The sequence below is a fragment of the Macrobrachium nipponense genome, chromosome 7, assembly GCF_015104395.2.
Source record: "Macrobrachium nipponense isolate FS-2020 chromosome 7, ASM1510439v2, whole genome shotgun sequence".
Taxonomy (NCBI): Eukaryota; Metazoa; Arthropoda; class Malacostraca; order Decapoda; family Palaemonidae; genus Macrobrachium; species Macrobrachium nipponense.
In genome coordinates this window covers 56826998-56846997 of record NC_061109.1, presented here as the reverse complement: position 1 = coordinate 56846997, position 20000 = coordinate 56826998, and the positions used below count along the sequence as shown (strand labels likewise).

The 20000-nt window shown below is 34.8% G+C and overlaps 1 protein-coding gene across 1 annotated transcript in view; it reads left to right on the top strand.

The window, feature by feature from the left end:
* LOC135217518 (cell adhesion molecule 1-like) overlaps positions 1 to 20000 on the top strand; it is a 219818-nt gene that overhangs the window by 81928 nt on the left and 117890 nt on the right. The window contains exon 2 of the mRNA XM_064253476.1: positions 4541 to 4731. Within this exon, the coding sequence (XP_064109546.1) occupies positions 4541 to 4731 (191 nt within the window). The remainder of the gene's footprint in view (positions 1 to 4540; positions 4732 to 20000) is intronic.

The window sequence follows — 20000 nt, the reverse complement described above, 5'->3', positions numbered from 1 at the left end:
AAACACAAACGAAATTATTTAGGTCTTTGCATAGAAGACGAAAAAGGAAGAACCGCTGATATCATAAAGAAAATGGAAAAGAAATATCAAGAAGAGAAAGTTAACAAAACCAAAAAAGAATTCATTAAGGCTCTATTTTTCTTCGGTAACTGAGACTGTGGAGAAACAAAAAAAAAATACAAAAAGAAATTAAAAAATAAAAGAAGCACGAGGGAGGAAATAAAAAAAAAAGAGATAGAGAGAATTCTTTTAATTAGGAATTTCCATTATGGCGGGAAATCTTATTATCTTTTGTATATGATGCGCCTGAAAAACTGCTCAGGCCTTTGCTGATTTTAATTAGTTACCCAAGGGTGGGATTGATGTTGTGGGTGGGGATGGGGGAAAGGGAATTCACTGTAAGGGGAAGGGGAGATTTTAGGAAGGGGTAAGCCCAAGGTGTTGTGGCTATGCCCTTCTTCTTGTGAACATTTCAAACAGTTTCCTTTAATTAATTTCTACCGTCCCTTTCGCCCACCCCCCCTCCCCCTTATACCTGACAAAGAATCAAACGGGCTCTCTCTCTCTCTCTCTCTCTCTCTCTCGTTCCGTTGTTTAGGGTCGGCCCGTTCTCGTTTGATGGTGGTCGAGAGAGCGCGCGCGTGCTTATGTAATGCGCATATGTTTCCGTGGCCAAGGTGTTTTATATATATATATAATGTACTTGTACCGTACAAATTAATTTAAAACTTTAATTAGAAAAAAATATTTTGTAACATGAGAATAATGATTAATAATCAGGTATATGAAGAAAAACCACCTGTGTAAAAAAAGTCTTTTGCACCATGACAATAAAAGTAAAACCGCAGAATATAAATCAAAGTATTTGAACCATAAAATTCAAAGTAAAAGCATATAACAAAAGTTTTACGCCATAAAAAATAAAATTAAAAATATATCAAATGTTTTTTTAACAAAAGAATAACAGTAAAAACAATTATATTAAGGCAATATTCTTACAACATAGGAAAACAAGTGAAAATAGATCTGAATAAATATTTTCGCATCATAAAAATAAAAGTAAAAAAAAAATTAGGCGCAAGAACATTAAAAACAGATAATTTTCCACAAAAAAAACTTACCAGAGATTAAGAAAGAACTTTAAAAAAAAGTGAGATCTACTTTAATGCATAAATTCTCGAGTCCCCTCGTGAATTAGGGTATCAGAAATAATTATGGGAGAGTGACGACCATAGAAATGAATGACACGCAGCCTGGACTGAAGAAAATTATTCATTATTGAAGAATTCAGTTTTATTCATCACTCTCTCTTTTTTTCATTTTTTTTTTTTTTGAAGGCTGGTCCAATACATCGCCGGTGTCCATTAGAGCAATGTCATTTTTGCGAAGAGTTCTAGTATTCCGGGAATTTCTCTCTCTCTCTCTCTCTCTCTCTCTCTCTCTCTCTCTCTCTCTCTCATTTCCATGAAGAGATATAAAGACAAACACACACACATATTTATATATGCAGATATATGTATTGTAGGTGTATATGTGTATACATATTTATATAAATAAATAAATATATATACATATATATATATATGCATATATATACATAAATGTCGTGTACAGACATATATACACACTCACGAAATGAGAGAGAAAAACCGAGTTTTTTGCGCCCTTCCAAGAGGCAACCTGACTTAAGAAGTAAATTATCTCCTCTTTCTCTCAGACCCTCTCGGAAAATGTGCCCTGTCACCCCTCTATTGACCACATTAGACGAGAAATTTCAGTATATAATAGTTCCAATTTTAGAAGTTTTTTTTTTTTTTTTTTTTTTTTAATTTTTAATTCTTCATTCTACGGTAACCCATTCAATCAGCTTGATTGCGTGATTATCTCTCTCTCTCTCTCTCTCTCTCTCTCTCTCTCTCTCTCTCTCTCTCTCATGATACGTGTTACATTCTGAAAAGTTACAATTTCGCAATATTTGCAGTTGTCGTAATAAAAATATTGTTAATTGTGATATTGTAATTTTGCTGACATGTTAATGCACACACACGCGAAGGCACACACACACGCACGCACACTATATATATATATATGTGTATATATATATATATATATATATGTATATATATATCTATATATATATCTGTGTGTGTGTGTGTGTGTGTGCGCGCGCGTCTATATTATATATATATATATATATATATAATATATATATATATATATATAGATATATATACATATATATATATATACATATATATATATATATATATATATAAATATATATATATATATATATATATATTCTCGTCCCCTGAATATCCAAAACCGTGTCTCATTTGCACCCGCTTAAATTAGTAACATTATTTTACAGCATTGCAATTTAGCGGACGAATTTCAGTCTTGAATAAGTAATTTCTCACGGAAATATTTCAGCGACAGTTTTGATAAAATTGCAAGGTGGTAAAACAAAGACCAGAATTTTTCGCATTATATTTATTTGCTATGAAATACTTTAGGAAAATTATATGTTCTCCGATGAGCAAATGAATTCAGCAGATAATTTGCATCTTTATTTTTATTTTTTGTTGTCATGGCTGAAGTGATTTTCTTTGGGGGTTTAAAAAAACAAAAAAAATAAAAAAAAAAAATAAATAAAAATTAAAAAATTTTTCTTTATCGTTTCACAATCGTTCCTGACGAATTAATGAAGAGAACGAAATGTCGTCGCAAAACCAGTGGTCATCGACGCCATAAAAAAAATATAATTCAAATGGCAATAATACACACACACAACACACACACACATACACACACACACACATATATATATATATAATATATATATATATATATATATATATATATATATCTATATACATATATATATATATATATATATATATATATATGTAATACATATATATACATATACGTATACGAGGAATTTTTAAAGGCTGCTTTATGATGATAACTATAATGATGAATGTTATTCACCCTCCATTGTAATGACTACCATTTGAAACTTGATCAAGCATCTCTTATTGTAATGAAGGGTTGTGGGTAATTATTTCAATGGATACATTATCAAGGGTGGAAACTAATTGTGACTAACCTTACATTTTTAACATCATGATAACAACGTCAGGGTTAAAAAAAATAAAAAAAGTAAAAAATTTATTTAGCATTTTGTCCCTCGTTTACGGTTTTTTTTTCCGAATCATCAAATCATCAACTTTTATTTCTCTCTCTCTCTCTCTCTCTCTCTCTCTCTCTCTCTCTCTCTCTCTCTCTCTCTCTCTCTCTCTCTAGTTGAATCTTGTCACATTTTCAATGTAAAGAATTAATTTTCGTTATATCCTACGTTTTTTATTGAAAAGTTATATTGAATACAGAGGGGTTTTGAAGAACTATAACTTTATTGCATTATATTTTAGGTCTTGTGATACAACCTTCGGTGGTTCGTTCTTTATTAGTTAAGAATCTTCAGCTTTATGGTACACTTTTGTCTCGTAGTCAAATGAGTGCGATTAAACGCAAAACAAAATCATTTTCACTTATTTTATATCATACTAATGTAATAAGATTAGCAAGTGCTTCGTTAGCAGTTGGCGGTTCGAATTTCGCTGGTGACGAGGCAATTCCAAATTATATTTGCCCTTTTGTGTAAGCCATCCCCGTGGTATAGTGATTTTGATACTAAATGATATTTGTTTCCATGCATATATATATACATACATATATATATATATATATATAAATATATATATATATATATATATATATATATATATATATATATATATATATGTATGTATGTATATTTGTATATATATATATATATATATAGATAGATAGATAGATAGATAGGTATGGTATATATATATATATATATATATATATATATATATATATATGAATATATGTATGTATGTGTGATATATATATATATATATAGTATATAGATAGAATAGATAGATAGGTATGTATATATATATACATATGTATATATATATATATATATATATATATATATATTTATATATCTATATATATATATATACAGATATATATTTATATATATATATATATATATATTATATATATATATATATATATATATATATGTATATATATATGCGCGCGCACGAAAGCTACGGGCAGAAATAACCCCATCATCCACTCTCTAAAGCCTTTATGAAGTATTCATTCTACTTTCTATTCCAGGGAAATTATATTGATTCCAATGAATTCCACAAAACAATAAAACCAACTGTGATTCCAGGTGAATTCTACTAAACAATATTTTTTTCCCCCTCTTTTCAGCAATTCTCAAACCAAAAACTTGCATAGATTCTAGACGAATTCCATTCAATAATATAATTCTCCCACGCTTTTCATAAAACCATAAAGTTGTATAGATTCCAGATGAATTCCAAACCAAACCAAAGCGTGAGTTATACAAAGCAATACGTCTTTTTCCTTCTAATTCGGAGCAAAGTCTCAAACCAGTAACAATCTGTCTCCTTCTCCCTGTTTACAGCGGCCTCACAAGGCCTCGAAATCGTGGAGATCAAGGGCCCCAGCTACGTGGTGAATGGATCGAAGTCTCAGCTTGTCCTCGACTGCCAGTATGACTTGAAGGACAATGACAAAGAGGGTATGGTGGTCAAATGGTACTACAACAGGCAGCCCTTCCCTGTCTACCAGTGGATCCCCAACAATGTGCCTCAGGTAAGGGTGACGTGAGGGCGTTTCTAGAGAGAGAGAGAGAGAGAGAGAGAGAGAGAGAGAGAGAGAGAGAGAGAGACAGGCAGACTCATGGAGGAAGATAGAGCGGGAACGATAATTGAGATAGAGACCTTACCTTACCTTACAGACCTTACATCTTGTTCGGGTTGCCCCAGGTCCTCAGTGTGAGGCACTCTAAATGTCTACCAGAGAGTTGCTAGTACATCTTCCGGTATATTTTGCATCTTCCAATCTTGGATGGTCTGGGATGCAGTTTAGATATTTGTCGAGCTTATTCTTAAACACATCTACGCTCACTCCTGATATATTCCTCAGATGAGCTGGCAACGCATTGAATAGACGCTGCATTATCGATGCTGGTGCGTAGTGGATTAATGTCCTGTGTGCTTTCCTTATTTTTCCTGGTATAGTTTTGGGCACTATTAATCTACCTCTGCTTGCTCTTTCTGATATTTTTTTAGTTCCATGATATTTTCTGCTATTCTTCTATCTGTTTCCATGCCTGAATTATCATGTAGCGTTCTCTTCTCCTTTCTAGACTATGTATTTTAAGAATTGTAGTCTTTCCCAGTAGTCTAGGTCCTTAACTTCTTCTATTCTAGCTGTAAAGGACCTTTGTACACTCTCTATTTGTGCAATATCCTTTTGATAGTGTGGTACCATACATATTGCAATATTCAATTGGACTACGAACATATGTTTTATAAAGCATAATCATTTGTTGTTCAGCCTTTTTGTTTTGATTTCTTGTTTTGAAGTGCCGTAACAACATTCCCATTTTTTGCTTTACATTTTGCCAACAGAGTTGCTATTTGATCATTGCATAACATGTTCCTATTCATCATCACACCAAGGTCTTTAACTGCTTCCTTATTTGTGATGGTCTCATTATTAGGTCCCTTATATGCATATAGCTTTCTTTCTCTGTCTCCATAATTTATTGATTCAAATTTATCAGAGTTAAATACCATCCTATTTACCTCTGCCCAATCATCTACTTTGTTAAGGTCTCTTTGTAGAGCGTTCCTATCTTCATCACAAGTAATTTCTCTACTTATTCTTGTGTCATCTGCGAAACTACTCACTACCGAATCCTTCACATTATTGTCTATGTCTTCAATCATAATACAAACAGTATTGCAGCTAACACCGTACCTTGCGGCACACCGGATATTACCTTGACTTCATCCGATTTCTCGTCGTTTGCAATAACTATCTGTTTTCTGTTGTGTAAAAATTCTTTTAACCATCTTCCTACTTTATCCACGATATTGTGTTTTCTAATTTTCTTCGCTAATATATTATGGTCTACTTTATCAAAAGCTTTTGCAAAGTCTAAATAAACCACATCTGTTTCATTTCCGCTTTTCATATTTTTGAATATGTTCTCACGGTGGACTAACAGTTGGGTTTGTGTACTTTTTCCGGGTACGAAACCATGTTGTCCTTTATTAAACAAATTATTTTTTTTTAAATGTTTCATAATATTTTTCTTCATTACCCTTTCATACACTTTCATATTATGTGATGTTAGACTCACAGGCCTATAATTACTTGCCTCTAGTCTTGATCCACTTTTGAAAGTAGGGGTAATATATGCTAATTTGTGCTCATCATAAATCTTGCCTGTATCTACACTTTGTCTTAATAATATTGCAAGTGGCTTTGCGATAGAATGAACTACTTTCTTTAACAAAATAGCAGGAATTCCATCGGCCCTGCAGCAGCTCCATTTTTTAATTTCATTAATAGCCTGCACAATATCAGCTTCATTAATATCTATGTCAGCTAAATATTCACTAGTTTTCATCCCTTACTTCTATATCATTATCTTTATTATCTATTCTAGGGGTGAATTCTCTCTTATATCGTTCTGCCAGTATGTTGCAAATTTCCTTTTTTTCATTCGTTAATCTCCCTTCAATTCTCAGAGGGCCTATTTCTATTCTTCTTTTATTCATCTTCTTCGCATATGAGTATAATAGCTTGGGGTTTTGCTTGATATTTAATAGGGTTTTTTCTTCCAAGTCCCGTTTTTCATTTTCTTTTGATTGTATAATCTTTTGTTCTGCATTTTCTATCTTACTTTTTAGTTCTATAACTTTCCATGCATTTTTTTCTTTGCAAGACCTTTTTTTCCACTTTCTGATTTTCTGGAACAATAGATCCCTTCTGTCTCTTGGTTTATGCATGAATGATGTTTTACTTTTCTTCTTCGGTATATATTTTTCCACTATTTTCTCCAATATTTTATTTTTATATAATATCTCCGTATTTACCCTTATGTCATCACTTACGAAAATGTTATCCCAATCTTTGTTTAATTCTTCATTAATTTCTGACCATTTTATATTTTTACTGTAGAAGTTGTATTTTCCATATCCTTCCCACTTTTTCATTTCTTGCTTATCTCTATTTTCACTTGCTTTGGAATGAAACTGTTGATTCTATGACATTATGGTCTGAAATATTCGCATTTATAAACTATTATTTCTTTAACATAATTCATCTCGTTCACAAATACTAGGTCTAAAGTATTTTCCTTTCTTGTTGGCAGGTGATTTATTTGTTGAATGTTGTATTCTAGTAGCATATCTAATAGCTTTTCAAATTGCCTCTTCTCTTCTGCACTACTATTACTCTCTTTTTTATATGTATAAGTACAACCACAATCTCCTATTCGTTCTTTCCATTCTACGAAAGGAAAGTTGAAGTCACCAGATAGGAGAATAGTCCAGTCCTTGTGATTTCTACATATATCATCCAATTTTTCAATTATTAAGTCAAACTCTTTAGTATTAGGAGGTCTATATATTACTATGTTCATCAATTTTTCAGATTCAAATTCTACCGCTATTAGTTCACATTCTTGATTACTATATTTCTCATATATTTTTTCCTTGTTTTTTGTCTTTCCCATATATTGCGGTTCCCCCTTGATTCCTATTTTTTCTATCTGATCTAATAAGTTTGGAACCTTTTATTTGATCATCATTCCCAGTCTCCTGGGAATACCAGGTTTCACTTCACTATTCACATTATATCTATTTTCTTTTCATTTTGGGTTAGTTCTTCTAAGTACTCTATTTTTCTTTTTGAGTTACTCGTAACTAAACCCTGCGCATTCATCACTATGATGGTTTGCATGTTTTCTCCTTCATTTAATACTGGTAGTAATAAGGATTTTCCCATGTCTCTTTCCTGTTCTGGTATGTTGTTCTTTTTTTCATTTCCAGAAATTCTGACATTAAAAAATCCAACTTTTCCATAATATTTGATCTTCCTTCATCATAATTATTCATTTTGTGTCTGAATCTGCAAATTTTCTCCGTTTCTGCCAATATCCTCTTGCATAATAAATACATTATTATCTCTTGAGTAGAATTTCGGAGCTGATGCTTTGAAATTTTTTGCTGACACCTCTGCATATCTCATTGGTGGTTTGCTTTTCTCTCTTACCTGATATCTTGATTTCTCTCTTTATTTGTTTCTTTCTTATCTTTTGGATTTTATTACTTGGTTGGTTATTTATTTGATTATGATTCATGGGGGGGGGGCTACAGGGTGAATATATTTGCATTTTTTGTCGAACTTACATCCTTTTCCTTCTTTTAGGTTTTTACATATTTTTGGATGCAGATCTCTGCAATCATCCCCATATCCATCTAAGTATGCACATTTACCATATATTTCATAGTTTTGACATATCTTAGGATGTTTGTAGTAACATCTTCTCCAAATCTGCAATTCCCTCTTTTCAAAAGGTTGCAGATTTTGTCTTTCTTGTCTATTTTTTCCTCTTTCCCGTCATTGTATAGATCTGGGTAGAGCCTCTTCGGGATTTGCTTTTCTGTTGTCATATCGTAATTTATTTCTTCGTAGGTATGCTGCTTTATTGCATCATATGTAGTATCAATGAGTATCTCTGCATCCATACTTTTATCTTGTTCTTTGTTCTCCTTATTTTTTTCTGTCATTTCATTTTTGTTTACTTCTCTTCCGTTTTCCTCTTCTTCTTTTTCTTCTTCTTCTTCCTCTTCCTCTTCTTCTTCATCCTCAACTATTTGTACATTCAATCTTGATTTAATAACATTGTCTATCCATGATAGACATGTTGAACAAAAAATTCTTGTATCTTTTCTCAAATCTTGTATTACCTCAGCACACTGTGTATGGGTCGGAATGTTGCATGCAGCACATTTTCTGATTAGGTTTTTGTGGATTGACTATGCTATACCAAACCTTACACAGTTTGCATGCTTTTGGCATTCTTTTTCCTAATGCATCAATTAGGATATTCACAAGATTCACCTTATTCATTTTCTTTGTCGGAATATGTTGGTTTATGTATATTTTCTTTATGAGTCTCTTGACCACTTGGATTTTATTTGGAACTTCTTCAATTATTTTCAAGATGTTTTCATTAGATTTGTTCCAGTTTGAAGGATTATATCCTTCTAATATATCTATGAATGCTTTTGTATCTTTTTGGTTAGGACTGTTGCTGATTTCATAGATGAGAAATGCCAGTTCCCTTCCTGCTACCTCATCGTATTGCGAATCTGCTAGACACGCCAAATTACGCCACCTCTTCCCGCAGTTGGAACTTACTGCCATCTTGTTCTGATTTATAGTATTACACTTGATAAACTAACTTAGAAGACGCTTTATCCTACTATTTTCACACTAATCTTATCACCGATAGTTCACGAACACTTCTAGATATTTCTCAAATTCTAGTCGTATGTTAAACTTGTGATATCTGTTGATTAATCTGACTTCACGCGGGTACGACTCACCAAGCAAGATGGCTACTTACGGGAGAGAGAAGAGAGACGTTTCTTGGGGAAGAAAGCATGAGGACGGAAACGAGAGAGAGAGAGAGAGAGACTGGGGCGGGAAGAAATGACTGGATCAGAACAAGAGTTAAGGAGAGAGAGAGAGAGAGAGAGAGAGAGAGAGAGAGAGAGAGAGACTGGGGCGGTAAGAAATGGCTGGATGAGAACAAGAGTTAAGAAGAAGAGAGAGAGAGCGAGCAAGAAAGAGAGAGAGAGAGAGAGAGAGAGAGAGACAGACAGACAGACAGAGACTGGGGCCGTAAGAAATGACTGGATGAGAACTAGAAATATGAAGAGAGAGGGGGGTGGGGGGGGGGGGGGGCAGCAAGTGGTGACTGGGTGAGAACAAGATATAAGAAGGGAGAGAGAGAGAGAGAGAGAGAGAGAGAGATTCATAGGGAAGAAGAGATAACAATGGATATTAAGTTAAAAAACTATGCAAAAAATAAATCAACCTTGGTCATTGACCCGACCGATCATAGTTACGAAGAAAGGAATTCATCGAAATCCACAGACTCCTAATCAAGTGCTGAAGCGAAATGTTGAGACAAGGTCTTTCACATAGACGGTGAATATGATTGCAAGAATTTACTCAAAGAATTAACTTTAACTTATGGGAAATGAGTCTACAAGGGAAGACAGTGTAGGATTGTGACACAACCTTCAGATTTTGTGATAAATATGAAAAACTAAGATCAAGAGTCAAACTTCATCACAAACACTGTAACAACTATCTCTCTCTCTCTCTCTCTCTCTCTCTCTCTTCTCTCTCTTCTCTCTCTCGTCTCATCTCTGCTCTCTCTCATCTCATATATATATATATATATATATATATATATTATATATATATATATATATATATAAATGTAACTCTCTCTCTTTCTATTTATATATATAGATATAGTATATATATATATATATATATATATATATATATATATATATATATATATATATATATATATATATATATATGTATATATATAAATACAGAGAGAGAGAGAGAGAGAGAGAGAGAGAGAGAGAGAGAGAGAGAGAGAGAGAGAGAGATAGTTGTTACAGTGTTTGTGATAAAGTTTGACTCTTGATCTTAGTTTTTCATATTTATCACAAAATCTGAAGGTTGTGTCACAAGCCTACACTGTCTTCCCTTGTAGACTCATTTCCCATAAGTTAAAGTTAATTCTTTGAGTAAATTCTTGCAATCATATTCACCGTCATGTGAAAGACCTTGTCTCAACATTTTCGCTTCAGTCACTTGATTAGGAGTCTGTGGATTTCGCTAAATTCCTTTCTTCGTAACTAAGATCGGTGTCAATGACCTAGGTTGATTTATTTTTTGCATAGTTTTTAACTTAATATCCATTGTTATCTGAATGAGGTTGTTTTGCGATTTTCGCTTGATTCCTCTTTATTAGTAGGTCAGAGAATTTCGCGAAATTCATTCATTCGCGCATTAAGTGTCAATGGCCTAGGTAGTTTTGACGGCTGTGACGTCACCTTATTTGTGACCTTCAGCCATTTAATCATTCGTGTTAATTTTTTGTACTTAATATTCACCTTCAACTAAACGAGCTGGTGTTGCAAATTTCGCTTGATTTTCTTAGGAGCCAGAGAAATTCACTTAATTCTTTTCTTCGTAACTAAGATCGGTGTCAATAACCTCGGCAGCTGCGATGGTCGTGATATCCCTTTAATCGTGACCTGTCAGTCATTTGAAAGGACGTGTAAGATAAGAGACATGATCCATTGATTAATTCCTTTCTTGCGCTGTAACTGGATAAAAAAAAATGACCGTCTCAAGTCTTAAGCAGTTCGACATTTTCACAAACACGCAAGGAAAAATAATCCGTATGTTTTAGATGAGTTTTTCACATTACGAGAAAGAGGCAATGGCTTCATGTGAAATGTCATGGAATGGAACGGAATATAGAGTTTAGCCAAAGGCCAAGCACTTGGATCTATGAGGTCATTCACCGCTGGAAAGGAAACAGATAAGCAGGTTTAAAGGCTTAAACCTCAAAGCAGTTGCACTATGAAACAAATTTTACGAGAGTATGGATAACAAGATGGAAGAAAGATAATATGAATGTAGGTACAGTAAAAGGGATGAAAGGGTTTGCAGCTAGGGCCCGAAGGGACGCTGCAAAGAACTTTAAATAATACCTACAGTGCACCACATGAGAAGCACTGATGGCACTACCCTAAGCAGGGGAAAAGTCAATGGCTTGATGTAAATTGTCATGAAATTTCGTATCACTTCGTGATGTCAGTTATTTCTTCTGTGATTTCTTACATAAGTTATATAATTGGGTTAAATTAGAATAAGTATTCTATTTATTTATATTCTAGTTCTGAGCCTTTATTCTGGGTATTCATTCTGAATTTATTGTGCTCCGTAACTAGCATGCAGTAATCAGAGATTTTCATATGTTTCTTCGCCATTATTTAGCTACTGAAACTCTTGCCATCTGTGAATAGGTTTAAAAGGCTCATGTTCGTTTATATATATATATATATATATATATATATATATATATATATATATATATATATATATATATATATATATATATAACGCACATGCAACTTTTAAACCTATTCACAGATGGCAAAAGTTTCAGTAGCTAAATAATGGCGAAGAAACATATGAAAAACTATGATTACTGCATACTATACTCTGTTTTTTTTCATCTGTCCATCTGCCTATGGTGTTTGTGTATGGTAACACTGTCGTCCGGTAAATAGTTACGCTGTGTAAGTGTTAGGTTAAATAAAAGGATATTTGGGTGTGGCATTTGCGATTGAAAAGTGTTTTAATAATTTACTGTATGCGAATTACACCGTTAATATTCGAAATAGGATATTATTATAATTGTTGAATGTGAGCTGAATGTAACTATCTAAAGCGCGGGACGCAGTGTTATATACACAACCACAGGCGATGGACAGATGAAAAAAAACAGAGTATAGTTACGGAGCACAATAAATTCAGAATGAATACCCAGAATATATATATATATATATATATATCTATATATATATATATATATATATATATATATATAAATATATATATATATCTATATATATATATATATATATATATATATAATTTATGTATGTATGTATGTATGTGTATATATACATATATATATATATATATATACACATACATACATCATATATAATATGTGTGTGTGTGTGTGTGGATGTTAGTGTGAGTGTGTATGTGTGTGTGTGTGTGTGTGTGTATGTAGCATTGCATACTGAAATAAATACATTTTGAAAGGCCCATCTTTCATATATATACTATTTCAGAACTTCACGTCTCCTTTCTCATCTCTTTGTGAAAACAAGCACAAAGCACAATATAGAGAGAGAGAGAAGGATTCCTTGAGGGTCATCATCTTTCATCTTTTGATGCAGTGCCCCTGATCCTAAAATTCAGAATCACCTCTTGAATAATGATGTCGAATATCCATTAAGAAATCTTTTGAGCAACCTACCTTCCTCCTCACCCCAACCCCCCGCCCTCGGCGATCTCTACCAGAACTGCTTTTCCCCTTTCGGTGATATCGTCTTGAAAAGCTTTCTAACTAGGCAACCCCTCCTGGAACTGTATTTATTACTATTGATCCCTCCTGGAACTGTATTCCATTTGAGTGATCCCCATCCTCAAACAGTATTCCTTAGTAAAATTCCATCCTGGAACTTTTTTTCCTTTCCAGTGATCTCTCCTGGAACTGTATTCCGTTCCAGTAAGATCTATCCGCAAACTGTGTTCCGTTCCAGTGATCTTCCTGGAACTGTATTCCATTTTACTGATCTCTCATGGAACTGTATTTCTGGCTGTTGATCCCTCCTGAAACTGTATTCTATTCCAGTGAGATCTCTCCTGGTACTGCATCCATTCCAGTGATCTCTCCTTTAGCTGTATTCCTTTTCATTGATCCCTTCTGGAACTTTATTCCATTCCACTGAAGCCTGTCGTCAGACTGTACTCCTATCTAGTGATCTATCCTGGAACTGTATTCCATTCTAGGGACGTCGCCTGGAAATGTATTCCATTCCAGTGACATCTGAAACTGTATTCCATTCCAGTGATCTCTACTGGACTTTTTTTCCATTCTAGTGACCTCCCCTGGAACTTTTCCATTCCAGTTATCTCTCCTGGAACTGTATTCCTTTCTGGTGATCTCTCTTGTAACGTTTTCCTATTCTAGTGATCTCTCCTGGAAGTGTATTCCTTTCCAGTGATCCCTCCTGGAACCTTTTCCTTTCTAGTGATCTCGCCTGGAAATGTATTTCATTCCAGTATTATCTCCTGGAACTGTGTTCCTTTACATTGATCTCTCCTGGAACCGTTTCCCATTCCTGGAAATGTATTTCATTCCAGTATTATCTCCTGGAACTCTTCCATTCTAGTGATATATACTGGAGCTGTATTACATTTCAGTGATCTCTCCTGAGACTACCTTATATTCCTGCAATCTCTCCAGGGATTGCCTTTTATCCCAGTGTTTATTCCAGTGACCTTTGCTGGAAATTACTTTGATTCCTGTGACCTCCAATGAAACTGCCTTTTAGTCTACTTAATTTGACTGAAATCCGCTATTATAATTTCCTGCATTCTCTACTGAAACTGACTTTTATTCTTGTGATCTTGACTAAGATGACTAAAATTGACTTTTGTTCTTAAAATCTTTACTGAAACTGGCTTTTTTTTTATCTGTGATATTCACTGAAACTGACTTTTATCCCAGCAACTTTTATTGAAACTGTCATTTGTTTCTTCAGCCTCTACTATTGAAGCTAACTTTTATCCATGTGATCTGTACCTAAGCTGCCTTTTTGTCCTTCTTAATGGCCCTGAAACTAACTTGCATTCTTGCAATCTCCTGAAACTGCCTTTCATTCCTGCGATCTCTACTGAGACTGGCTTTTTTCTTTCCCTCGTCCTTGAGGAAGATCTCGCAAGTGGAATTCTTTGGTAGTTCCTTCCCCTTTAACGCCGGGGTATCTGGAAGAATACCGCGTGTTTGTCGTCAAACAAGACTTGAAATGAATATATGATAGGGAACTTGTCAATAGCCCTCAATGTCATGGCCGTGACGATATTGGAAAGACTCCCCAAAGGCGTGGATTCCAGGGTCGATGTGTAATGGTCTTGGCGCTCGCTTGCTTGCGTGTGTGCTTGCATACATCATAATGCTGATGCACTTGCCCGTGAGTGTACAAGTGTTGTTAGTTATGTATCAATTTTTAATAGATATCCGTAAGTGCAAGTCTAAAAATGCTAAATGGTAGCTAGGTGGCATAGGACTAGACACGAATTTCGAAGGTCCGTAGTTCGATCATGGCCTGCCTTCACCAACCAACCCAGCTATGAATGCTTATAAGCCTCAGCTGAAGGACAATAAAAAGGTACGGGGCTAGCCACTTCACCCCTACATTCAAATCATTCTTCTATATTAATTCTCTCCCTCCACACAAGCAAACAAATAAACATGTAAACATGTACTTTTATAACTATGCATCATTGAAAATCATATTCTTCTTCCATGTTAACTCTCTCTCTCTCTCTCTCTCTCACACACACACACACACACACAACAAACAGACGTTTGATCTGAGTTTAGTTCCGAGTTCCTTCCCTTTTTTTTTTTCTTTCTGTTTCTGGGATCTAGGTTTTTTCTTTCTTTCTTTCTTTCTTTTTTTCAGCCGCCTCTTTTTGGTCTGACAAGCAAAGAGAATAAGATATACTGCGACCTTCATTTGAATCTCTTATGCATTTCCACTGGTTTAATTCTCTCTTCTTGGTTCCGAGTCTGGAAATTCTCTCTCTCTCTCTCTCTCTCTCTCTCTCTCTCTCTCTCTCTGGGAATTAGATGTTTTCCTTTCCCCTTCCGTCAAAGAGCAAGATATTGGCTACCATGCATCGCTGTTTGATGTCTAAGTTCGACAGTTGTTTTTATTCTCTCTCTCTCTCTCTCTCTCTCTCTCTCTCTCTCTCTCTCTCTCTCTCTCTCTCTCTCTCTCATCGAGCGTTGGTCCTTTGGCCTTTCTGAAAATCTTCACTTTTTTATTTCTTGCGGATTAGCATAAGGAGCCTTCCAGCGCGTCTGAGAAAAGAGTATCTATGCTGTTCTTGTGTGCGTAGACTTATCTGCTGTTTCTTGTTGAGATGTTCAATTTTTTTTATTTGCTGTTGTTGCTGTTTTTTTTTATCTCTGTTTCCACACTTTTTTTTTAGAAGATTAATATATTTTCCCTTATTTAGTATGAAAATGTTGTTAATAATAATAATAATAATAATAATAATAATAATAATAATAATAATAATGAAATAATAATAATAATAATACTTTATTAAAAGTAATGGCTACTTCAGCAGCATTACACTTGTAGAGTTCTTCTCTATTTTGCGAATAGCGGCTTTTTCAGTGCTACTTAAACAGGCCAGTAGAGCGCTATAGAGGTCATGGTAAAATACAGGGTCAAAATAGGTGTATATTTGAATTTTACAGATAAACTATGATACCTAGTCATCAAAGTCATTAACGATTCTCTCTCTCTCTCTCTCTTCTCTCTCTCTCTCTCTCTCTCTCTCTCTCTCTCTTTCTTAAGCGAGCTTTCGTCTGGAGCTGCCAGACATCTCGGGCTGGGAAGCTGAGGGTGGACTGATCTTGGTGCGGTGTCCGTCCTCCTTATATGTGGGGTTGTTGACAGCAAGGGGTCTGCCCCATGCTTGTCTCCTATTGGCTGGTGGCGGTGGTGAGTCTTGTTTTCATTGGCTGCCTGAGCCAGGTCTCAAGCCACTTTCCTCGAACCGATGGTTGCGTTGCAGCATATCCTGCAGCCGCCTGGACCTCCTAAGCGGCGCTTAGGAGGTCCAGGCGGCTGCAGGATATGCTGCAACGCAACCATCGGTTCGAGGAAAGTGGCTTGAGACCTGGCTCAGGCAGCCAATGAAAACAAGACTCACCGCACCAGCCAATAGGAGACAAGCATGGGGCAGACCCCTTGCTGTCAACCACAGATATAAGGAGGACGGACACCGCACCAAGATCAGTCCACCCTCAGCTTCCCAGCCCGAGGATGTCTGGCAGCTCCAGACGAAAGCTCGCTTTAAGAAAAGAGAGAGAGAGAGAGAGAGAGAGAGAGAGAGAGAGAGAGAGAGAGAGAGAGAGAGAGAGAGAATCGTTAATGACTTGATGGACTATGGTATCATAGTTTTAATCTGTAAAATTCAAATATATACACCTATTTTGACCCTGTATTTTACCATGACCTCTATAGGCGCTCTACTGGCTCGTTTAAGTAGCACTGAAAAAGCCGCTATTCGCAAAATAGAGAAGAATCTCTACAAGTGTAATGCTGCTGAAGTAGCCATTACTTTTAATAAAGTATGCTTTGAGAGAGGGTCTGCTTCCTAAGTACAATAATAATAATAGTAATAATAATAATAATAATAATAATAATAATAATAATAATAATAATAATCATAATAATAATGATAATAATAATAATAATAATAATAATAATAATAATAATAATAATAATAATAATAATAATAATAATAATTCCTTTGAAATTTTGGCTGCATCCTACATTTAATAATATCTGAAGGGAGAAATTTCATTATTAATCAAATTCTTCTGATGCAGGTTATTATTGCTACTAGTACTACTAGTAATAATGATAATGATAATGATAATGGTAATGATAATGATAATGATGATGATTATTATTATTATTATTATTATTATTATTATTATTATTATTATTATTTTTGTTATGATAAAAGGTTTGGTTAAGTTAGGGAAAGTTAGGTTGGGAAATAAACTTGAGAGTATTATTGGTCTAGGCGTGGCCCGGAGGTAGGGTGGGGCCTTATTTAACCCTGTCATGTAGGAGATAGTATCCTAGATCAGGTTTGGTCCCATTAGAATCTTGCACTATGATTAATTTTAACTATCGTGTGTTACTTGGCCACTACCGAGGAAATGTGTGATTTATTCATTTAAAACATAATTTCATGGAGATTCAAGTAGTAGTTCTGATGGGAAATTAAAACTGTAACTAAACCCTTTACCCAGTGTTAATAATTGTTTCAGTAAATAATGCATATTTGTTGTCAGTTTGTCATGACTCCAATTTATAGACCTGAAAAAATCTATGTTTTCGTATATATGGGCATTGTCTGAGAAGGTTATGGAGTTCTCTCATTGCTATGAAGTAAAATGTGCCAAAGGGAAACATGTCAAGGCTTTGACCAAAACGGAAGAGAGACGAAATAAAGAATTCAATCAAATGAAGATAATTTCAGATAATTTCATGACGCCTCGATATTTCCACGTAAAATCAGAAATGCAAATCTTATTTCACGACTGGTCTAAACATAAATATTTATATTCAAACGTCAGTCAACATAGATTTTTTTAGTCAGAGATTAATTTTCATAGCAAATACCGGAATTAGTTTATCAATTTTTTATAATAGAAACGGAGTATACATAAGTCTAGATCTGCGAAAATAGCGCTTGAAAGAATTAGCTCCTGGAGTGGCAAGTTGAAATAAGTCATGATATGCTAATGAGGATCAAGAATTTCTTTTAGAAATCATTATTTCCGGCTCGGAATTCCTCTACGAAGTGGAACGAAGTCCATTATGGCCCCTGGAACATCTCGCTTGGCCTCAGGGAGACTGGAAGATCAAAGAGAAATCTTCTTCTTCTTCTCTCGAGAAATCACATTCTCTTTCATTTCTTTCTTTTTATTTAACTTTGCTCTTCTTGCTAGAGCCTGAGAGCTCCAGAACTCAATTCACTTGTTTTTTGGCATCTTCATAATGCTATTAGAGTGCGTACTCATTCATTCACTCATTCACTCTCACTCACTCACTCACTCACTCGCTCACTCTCTTGGTTTCTGGAACTCCATTGTGGTCTTTTGCCAGGCACAGCAGCAAGCACCAAAGGGCTGGCTGTGCATTCATTTTTGGAGTGGGGTTGTTAGCCCCATACCCATCGCTCCTTCAGATGGTTGATTGAGGGTCCGATTACTGACCAATCTGAGGCAGTTGGTAGTAAAGATTACTGTAAGAAAATTTACGACAATTTTGAGTCAGTTTCAGATTTTTTTTATGTTGCCATTTCGATTTAATTATAAATTCTTAATATAAATTTAAAAACCTCAAATAAGGCAACTCCCGTGGGAGGCTAGTGTCGTCAGTGCACCTTATGAGATGCACTGTAGGCGATACTTGAGGTTCTTAGCAGCGTCCCTTCGGCCCCTGGCTGCAACCCCTTTCATTCCTTTTATTGTACCTCCCATCATATTCTTTCTTCCCTCTTACCTTCCACCCTCTCCTAACAGTGGTTTCATAGTGCAACTGTGAGGTTTTCCTCCTGTTACACCTTTCAAACCTCTTACAATCAATTTCCCTCTCAGCGCTGAATGACCTCCTAGGTTCCATCGCTTGGCCTTTGACCAGAATTCTATATTCTATTCTATCAAATGCAACCAATAATCTCTTCGCTGTAGGTTCCACGCTGGACGAATGGTTTTCGCGCTCGGCTGCGGAATCAGAGGAATTTATTTCTGGTGATAGAAATTCATTACTCGATATAGTGTGGTTCGGATCCCACAATAAGCTGTAGGTCCCGTTGCTAGGTGACCAATTGGTTCCTAGCCACGTAAAAATATCTAATCCTTCTGGCCAGCCCTAGGAGAGATGTAAATCAGCTCAATGGTCTGGTTAAACTAGGATATACTTTTTTTTTCTCTTCCCTGCACATCTGGTTTTACGTTTTTTTTTTTCCTTCTTATTTTACAAAAGAGATTATTTCACGAAACATTTTTCCCGCAACCCAGAACCTTAGCAACTCTTTGCCAAAACTCGACACGTTCCAGAGCACAAACAAAAGTTGCACCACTGTCACAATTCCAGGCCGCTCCGATAAAACAGTTCTCTTTTCTCGCTTGGATAAAAAAACCGGTCTATTTTTTTTTTTTTTTTTTTTTTTTTTTTGAACACTCGGTTTAAAAACAGGGTTAACTTCAAAAGCGGCGGAAAATGCTTTCAATTATGAGAATCGTTCTTCTAATGTAGGAACTCTCCCAAATCTTTCAGTGTTTTTTTTTTTAGAAATCATCCATTTTTCATAATAGAGGTATTCAAAAATGAATTTCAATATCTTAGCGTTTCTTTATTTTAATATTCGTTATACAATACAATATATCGTCCTTTATTTTAATACCCTTTATACAATACAATAAATCGTTTCTTTACTTTAATATTCTTTATACAATATACAATATATCGTTCCTTTATTTTAATACTCTTTATACAATACAATAAATCTTTCCTTTATTTTGATATTCTGTATACAATAAAAATAAATCGTTC